Source organism: Borostomias antarcticus (assembly GCF_949987555.1).
Source record: "Borostomias antarcticus genome assembly, chromosome: 1".
NCBI lineage: Eukaryota > Metazoa > Chordata > Actinopteri > Stomiiformes > Stomiidae > Borostomias > Borostomias antarcticus.
Genome location: NC_140234.1, coordinates 37,608,262 through 37,616,739, shown reverse-complemented (window position 1 = coordinate 37,616,739; position 8,478 = coordinate 37,608,262). Strand labels below are relative to the sequence as shown.

The following is an 8,478-nucleotide window of genomic DNA, read 5'->3' as shown; positions in this document are numbered from 1 at the left end:
GAGTGAAGACTGGTTTAAACCTACATACAAAGAATTGCAATAGTCAAGCCTAGAGGTTATAAAAGCATGTACAATCCTCTCCAAGTCTTTAGGAGGATGATCGGCTTTGACCTTGGCTACAGTACAGTATGAGCCTTAAATGAAAAAATGCAGCTTTAACAACAGAGCTAATTTGTTTCACAAATGTGAAGGCACTGTCAAAAGTTAAACCATGGCTTTTTTACTGCAAATCCATGCAGGTTTTTATGTCCTTGAGACAACAAGCTAGTAGATGCTGAAGAGACCCCTTCCATTTCCATTTTAAAGGTAGATCGATCTGTACATCATTAGTATAATGCAATAGGTGGTGACGGGTGTTGGTGAGTGATCAGTAGGTGGTGTCGGGTGTTGGTGAGTGATCAGTAGGTGGTGTCGGGTGTTGGTGAGTGATCAGTAGGTAGGGTGTTGGTGAGTGATCAGTAGGTGGTGTCGGGTGTTGGTGAGTGATCAGTAGGTAGGGTGTTGGTGAGTGATCAGTAGGTGGTGTAGGGTGTTGGTGAGTGATCAGTAGGTAGGGTGTTGGTGAGTGATCAGTAGGTGGTGTAGGGTGTGGGTGAGGGATCAGTAGGTGGTGTAGGGTGTTGGTGAGTGATCAGTAGGTGGTGTAGGGTTTTGGTGAGTGATCAGTAGGTGGTGTCGGGTGTTGGTGAGTGATCAGTAGGTGGTGTAGGGTGCTGGTGAGTGATCAGTAGGTAGGGTGTTGGTGAGTGATCAGTAGGTGGTGTAGGGTTTTGGTGAGTGATCAGTAGGTGGTGTCGGGTGTTGGTGAGTGATCAGTAGGTGGTGTAGGGTGTGGGTGAGGGATCAGTAGGTGTGTGGAGTGTTGTAAGGTGTAAAAATAGGAAAAAGTTCTGCCACCAAACCGTCAAAGTCAAGTCAAAAAGGATTCTCCTGCATGGGAAGGGAGGGGGGGGGGGGGGGGGGAGAGAGAGAGAGAGAGAGAGAGAGAGAGAGAGAGAGAGAGAGAGGGAGGGAGGGAGGGAGGGAGGGAGGGAGATAGATAGAGAGAAAGAGAGAGAGAGTATCTCCTGTCAGACAAATGGGGCCCTGATAGAGAGGGTTCAGTTTATCTCTCAAGTCATTTCTAGTTAGTGAGAGTGAAGTGGTGCCTCACAGCCTAAACAGGTCTGCCAGGACAACCGACCACAGGTGTGCTGCATCAGCAATCAGGGCTGCTCCCCCCTCCTGCCACCCTGCAAGAAAACAGACACAGGGACGGCGGTCTCATCTCGGTTCGTGGCGTCACACTGGCTGTGGACAGCGTTGGCGCTCAGGAACATGTTGGTCTTCACCCCCAGAGGGCTGTGGCCACACACCTGCTCTCTGGCACCTGGGCATGGGTGGCAGTAGGTCTGATACCACGGACGGCAACACAGAGAAGGAATAGAGTTTGTGTTAAGAGTACATTAGCTTTCCAATATCTGACTCGGCATACTGCGTAGAGCAAGGGGCTCCTGCTCCTCAAGAGTGTGGCCCAGGCAGAGTTGAGCGATTCAATCAGATCACTCCCGTCTTGTGATTCCATGTTTGTCCCACCTGTACTGTATGTCTGCATTTATATGTGGACTGCATGGACTGCACTTATAGCGCTTTTATCCAAAGTGCTTTACAATGAAGGCTTCTGATTCACCCATTCACACACATTCACACACCAATGGCGGCAGCTGCCATGCAAGGTGCCAGCCTGCTCATTGGGAGCAGTATAGGGTTCAGTGTCTTGCCCATGGACACTTCGACATGTGGACTGGAGTCGTCGGGATCCGAACCCTGAGACCGACACACTGAATGGTACACAGCATCACCCTGGCTACCTCCAGGCGATGACGGTTCCCTATTCAATACAACATGAAACTTAATGAGGCACCACAATACAGACTTGAACTGATCCCATTTCAACTCCCATTTAATGGGGCACAGTGGCTGAAATGAAGAGTGAACTGGTCCGCTGGAATAACAATGGAAGGTGTCGGTCGGTTGTAAAAAGCCTCATCATTTGTGGCCTGCCAAAAGTTGAAGGTACAAATTAAGATATGCCATTGTTGTTAAAGAGTAGGAACCTGTACAGTCCTATGACACCTTAACAGCAGTACGTACTGTAACTGCCAGGGCAAAATGTAAAGTCAGTGCACTTAGTCTGACCATCATGCACAGGCATACATTTCATAACATCCAACTCTCTGGAAAGGACTGGAGCTATATAGTGAGTTTATAGCTATAAACCACATATACTACTAAATGTATTAATTTATTTAAGGCCAATGGGCCTAAAAACCTAACATTATATCTGCACATTTGAGACCTTTATAAAATGTCGATTAGGGGGGATGTTCCTAGTGACCTAGCAACCCCTGAGCTACTTTGTATAGCCCTGCACAAAATAGGCACCATATTCATGACTGTGAGGGAGGTAATCAATCAATCAATGAAATCACACAAATGCAACTTCAGTGGTGGATCCCCATGCTGCTCTCTGACTGGCTGAGAATGACACAATGCACCGAGAACTTCCTCATTCCACAGGACAATGAAGTACAGTAGAGGCTTTTAGTTCTGTTGTGTATAGAGAGGGAGTAGACCGAGACAGAATGAGAGCCATCATTACTGTGACGCCGTGTCCAACCCTGAGAACAGAGAAAACCACATGCGTAGAAACTACTTCATTTGCAATATTCTTTATTATCTTTTCCAGTTTCGGTGTGAAAAGAGGCATTAATTTTTCTTAATTAAATATTTAATAAAGTAAAGCAAAAAAGTATTTACACATTTTCAATTAAATTGTAATCAATGACTTTAGGTGGATAATTACAGGCACCTTCTGCTAGCGGAGGAGAAAGAATATAAATACAGGGGGGAACTTTGTTTCAGAAAGAAAAAAGTTACATGGCATTACATTACTTTTTATTTTCTTTTAAAATAAAATTTTAAAAAAATCTTATATATTTACAGAACTCTCCTGAAATGCATTTCCACTCATGGAAGCAGAAAAGTCTTTAGGATTCGAACTGTTAAATTTTCTTTTTTTTGTAGTTTTTTTGTTGTTGAAGTTGATTTTTTTGCAATCTGATTTCTCTATATAGTGTTTTTCAAGTTTTAATAATGACTTTACCTTTTTTAAATCCACTACAAGCTTTCCTGCCCCCGGTCCTTTCCTCATCCCATAGTTAGTGGGGGATCAGTAAAAACACACTCGTCTAGGTGGGGTCGGGGGCGTGGCTATTAAGACCCCCAGCAGCACCGTGTCCATGTCCCCCCGTCCCTCTCTGCCGCTCCCCGTTCTCCCAAAGTCTGCAGGAAGTTCAGAAAAGCCTCAAACCGTTTGACTCCCGTCTGAAATGTCCACAGACGAGCTCCAGCACGTCCAATTCTCTTTGCATGTTTTTCGTTTTATAAAAATGATGCACACTGCAATCATCCTACACCCAAAACCAGAAAGCTAATCACCTACATACTGTAAGAGGGTCATGTGGATCATACACCATACATACATGACATCATCACGTCTCATCAATACAATGTGATCAAAAAATATATATGTGTGAGCAGCTTTTTAAGTTTATCTTCTTTAGTCCTTTTTTTTTTTTGCAAAATGTCTTGAATAGTGTTGCCGTTAGCAATGTGACGCGCCTTTCCAACAGGGGCTAAAACCTCCGAAAACCCCTGCAGGATATAGCAGGCCTTACAGCTTGCCATGTGTAGCATTCTCTTGCAATTAGTTTCTCATTTTTAGTTCAAAAACACATTCGGCAGCGCAGAAAAACAAGTGAAGAAAGTAAAACAAGAAAATGTCGGCATGTTCGATCCGTAGTAGAATCTCTCCTAGTTGAAGAATCTTTTTTTTCAATTTTTTTTCTTCTTTTTTTTGTTACGGAGAAGGATTTAAGGATGTTCTCTATTGGAACGCAGCCCAGAGTTCCTGACAACACCTATGCAAGCTCCCCTCATCTTTTACATCTTCCATGGTTCCTCCTAAACTCCAGGGGGCGCTGGCAGGCAGGGAGGGTCCTAGCTGTTGTCAGACTCATCCTCGTCCTCTGCCTCGCGGAGCCAGGTGAAGAAGGCGGTGACAGACTTGAGGGCCACGCCCTTGCCCTGCTGCTCCGCCAAGTCCTTACTGGACTCCCACTTGTAGAAAGCCTCCTCTTTGATCATGTCCTCGTCGTACAGGGTGTCAAAGAACATACGCAGCAGGTCTGGAGAAAGAGAGAGAGAGAGAGAGAGAGAGTGAAAGAGGGAGAGAGAGAGAAAGATGGAGAGAGAGAGAGAGAGAGAGAGACAGAGAGAGAGAATGGCGATTAAGATAAATACATCTAGGGGAGATTTAGCTAGAATGATATGGAGGTTGTCCATTGAAGATGTTTAAGTGTCAAAACATTTTTGGAGAGATTGGAGAATCCACCTCAACTTAACCTTTATATTGTTATTTTTTCAAAGCTCAAACACCCAAAAGCTCAAAACAATTACTCACCAGGGAAAAGAGCCCCGAATTGCTTTGTGCCAGGGTCAATATGGCTTTTAAATTAATAAGCTTACTTGTGGTGTATTCTATTCAAATGTTTGACATATTATACAGTAAATTGGACAAAGGGTATATTGATTGGTTGTATAATGGTGGAATGTCCCTTTAACTGCTGTCGAGGAAATATAGATGAGCATCCAGATCCAGCAAAGAACCAGAGTAGGTTGTGCGGGGGGAGGAGGGGGCCACTTACTGGCGGGCTGCTCCATCTCCACCATGAGGGCCTGCAGGGCATAGAGGGCCTGGAGCTCCTTCTGCTCGTCCTTCAGGTACTTTTGCAGCAGCTTGGCCCTCTGGGACATCTGCTTGGTGTCCAGCTTGTAGGGGTTCTCACCTGTAGGGGGGGGGGGATTAAAGAAGACGGGGTTAACGGGAGCAATCCCACAACATCCGAGGGCCGACGTCGAAGACAGGCGGTCAAGGACGGACGGCAACCCGTTAGGGACACAGGGTTTTAGCGCGAGGAAGTCAAGTGGTTGTGTGGCGTACGTATGTAAAGCTGAGAGGCAAGACCAGGTACTCACAGATGATGGCTGACTGGCACACGCAGGTCATAAGTGCTCTCACAAACCAGTCGGACGAGGTCTGCTGCTCATCCAGGTTGGCCTGCAGGGGGTGACAGTCAGATCAATGTCTGTTATCCCTGTAGGTGACTTACGCAACCGAGTAGTCAATGCAAATTTGTAGCTCTCACACAAACCCGCCCGCATAGCCACACCCACACACCTCAACCCAGTCGAAGATGCGCTCGTTGTCGGCCTTGTCCTGGACCAGTCTGTCCAGCTGTGCGGTCAGCTCCTCAGAGCTAAGCTCCTTCTTGCTGCTGTTCTCCGTGTCGTCTCCCAGGGTGAACTCTACATTCTGCAACGCAGGAGACATCGACAAACTACTAAACATCCACGCATTTACCTCAGAGAGGAGAAAGGAATCGGTCAACATTCTCCATCTGGGATCCGAACCTTCCAGACGCGCCGCTGTCCTCACCTTTTCTGTCACAAACTTATTGACGTCCTCATCCTCGGGCAGGAAGTCTTTCCAGCTAAGGCCCGCCTCCCGCCACATGGCGCCTACCTGTTTATGGCTCTGTGGAAGACCACACACACGTGATTGGTTGAACAGAAAACAGGCCGACTTCTCCTTCTTCACTATCACACTGGTACTGAAAGGCCAGAACAGTCTACAACATTCAAGCTATTTTGAAGAAAATTATATACCCATAATATATGGGTTGATAGATAGACATGCTTATTCGAGGTAAATGCTTATTTATCAAGTGCTAGACATGACACTGAAAGCTCACCATTCCTTTGCAGAGCAGTTTAAGGATCTGGGCCAGCAGAACTCCAGCCATGCCCAGAGGAACCAGGGGCTTGGATATCTCCCTACAAGAGGTCAAGGGGTCAAGACAAAGGTCACGGGTCAGTCACACGGTGAGTTGGATGGGATAATGTGTTAGCAGTGAATGCTGTGAAGTTCAGCTGGGAGTAGGGGACTGACTTGAAGAGCGGTCCCATGGGGATGCCTCCTTCCTGGAGCATGGGGACGATGAGCTCGGCCAGGTACAGCCAGAAGTGGGGGATGTCTATGGCCATGTCCTCCGCCACCTCCAGGATCTCCTGAAGCCTGGAGACACACACACACACACAATGAATTCTGAAGATATTACATAAGCAGGGGGAAGATATTTATGAAGATATGACACTTGGTTCAAGCTTGAACTGCTCCATGCTAGCGCTCAAACCCACCCTCTGTAGTACTGCTGTGTGGTCAGCAAGCCGGCCTTGATGAGCTGGTGCAGCAGCACGCCCATGTGCTCCCTGACGATGGCGCTGCGCTCCAGCGTCGACTCCACGCCGTTCCGCACAAACACAAACAACAGTGGGCCGCTATTCAGCTCCTGGACACACTGCAGCGCCTCCTACAGCACGGGAGGAGAAGCACAGGAGGGGTGAAGGTGAGTTAGAAGACCGATTGAGATGCAAATAAAAGGAACATTGCGTTTTGACATAACCTTACATTTCTAAGTGGCTGTGTAGCGTATGTAGGCACAGCCACGTTGTAACTGGTTTTGTTGGTAAAACCTGAGTTATGCATGTTTGCTGAAAACCAGTGTACAGTTCACAGGTATTGTAGTAAGAATGTAAGTGCGAGTGTGTCTGCGTGTACCTTCATGTCGTTGATGTGGAGATACTCCTCGATGATGGCTGTGAACTTCTTGTCCAGCTCCTCTTCACTCAAGGCAGGCTTGGTCGGAGCAGGAGGAGGTGTGGGGGTGGACTCTCTCTTCACTGTAGGGCCACAGGGACAAAGACTGTTCACAAGCGACTCTTTCAGTAACTCACTGACTCTTCTTGGCCCTTCACTGTCTAGATACTGTATCTGCATATATATTGGACAAAAACTAAGACTACTATCACGCACTACCTTTTTGAAACTCCAATTCGATTTTCCTAACCCCTACTCTTGACAAAAGAACCAATTGTAAGTCACTATGCAAAAAAACGGCAAAAAGACTAAAATATAAAAGTGATTGTAACCCAATTTTGGGAACCCCGCCCCCCCCCCCCCCCCACAGCAACTAAACTTTCACTTGCTTCTCCTCATCTTTAAACCCTTGAAGATTCTCTTCTTTAAACCCTTGAAGATTCTCATCTTTAAACCCTTGAAGATTCTCATCTGTAAACCCTTGAAGATCCTCCTCATCTTTAAACCCTTGAAGATTCTCATCTTTAAACCCTTGAACACTTTCCTCATCTTGAAACCCTTGAAGAACGTAAACAACAGCAGAAGCAGGAAGTGAGCTCCCGGCGGCGTCACCCACCACTGTCCTTGCTCCTGGCCCGGTCCCGGCCCCCTCTGTCCCGGTCCTCAGTCATGCTGGCCACGCGGCGCAGGGGGTCGGCCTGACCGCGCAGCTCGCGCTCCCGGCTCCGCCCCTCCGTCTCCCGGCCGAAGCTGCGCTTGGTGACCTGCGGGCGGTTGCGGTCGCGGTCCCCTCGGTCGTCGCGGCGGTCGAAGGCACGGTCGAGGCGCTCGGGCCGGTCGAAGCGGTCGGCGCGCTCCCGGCTCGAGCTGTTCCTGCAGACAGGGGCGGGTATATTTAGAAAGGGGCCGGTTGAACATTAACCAGCTGCAGATCGATAGCGACGGGCTAAAAGGCTACATTTCAGTCAATCCCCTTGAGGCTTTATCTATCTATCTATCCACAACGCTATTCTGCGCTGGCTAAAATCCCCCGTGTACGGAGAGGCGTGATTGGTGACGGCAGACTCGCTGACCTCTGGGGCAGTCGTCTATCCGGGTCCAGCGAGGAGGAGGGGGAGGGGCCGGAGGACAAGCCGGGCTGCTGCAGCGCCGAGAACCGGTTCAGGGTGCTGGTGGCGGGACGGCCGGGCGACTCCGCCTCCGGCGCTGTGGACGCGGACCAGACACACACACACACACACACGCACACACACGTACACACACACGCACGTGCACACACACACACACATACACACACAGGGTCAGTGGCTGAACAGGGGCGAAGCAGCATTGTTAAAGTTAAGGTTTGGTGGTGTTAATTCAGTGGGGGGGGGGGTCTTACCGGCTTCCCCGGCTGGTTTGGCACCCGTGCCGCCGCTGCTGCCCTTACCCCAGCTGCCCCAAGTTCCCTTGCCCCCAGGGGCCAGCAGCTGGTTGTTGAAGTCCATCGCCCCAGGCTACAGGGGAGAGGAGAGAGAGAGAGAGAGAGACACAGAGAGAGAGAGAGAGAGAGAGAGAGAGAGAGAAAGAGAGAGAGAGAGAGAGAGAGAGAAAGAGAGATGGAGAAAAAACCTGACATTAGATGCACGGAACAAATAAGGGCGATTTATTTGTAGGTGGTGCGTCGAATCACGTTGGGTACTACGTAAGGAGGGGTTTGAGGGCGTGATGAGGCCTGG

The 8,478-nt window shown here is 48.6% G+C and overlaps 1 protein-coding gene across 1 annotated transcript in view; it reads right to left on the bottom strand.

The window, feature by feature from the left end:
- Positions 1–3,414: 3,414 nt before the first annotated feature.
- LOC311330117 (eukaryotic translation initiation factor 4 gamma 1-like) overlaps positions 3,415–8,478 on the bottom strand; it is a 58,237-nt gene continuing 53,173 nt past the window's right edge. The window contains 12 exon segments of the mRNA XM_084462103.1: positions 3,415–4,229; positions 4,749–4,889; positions 5,080–5,161; positions 5,282–5,416; positions 5,540–5,638; positions 5,856–5,937; positions 6,053–6,178; positions 6,301–6,473; positions 6,722–6,843; positions 7,377–7,633; positions 7,834–7,966; positions 8,142–8,256. Of these exon segments, the coding sequence (XP_084318229.1) occupies positions 4,042–4,229; positions 4,749–4,889; positions 5,080–5,161; positions 5,282–5,416; positions 5,540–5,638; positions 5,856–5,937; positions 6,053–6,178; positions 6,301–6,473; positions 6,722–6,843; positions 7,377–7,633; positions 7,834–7,966; positions 8,142–8,256 (1,653 nt within the window). The 3' untranslated portion in view covers positions 3,415–4,041.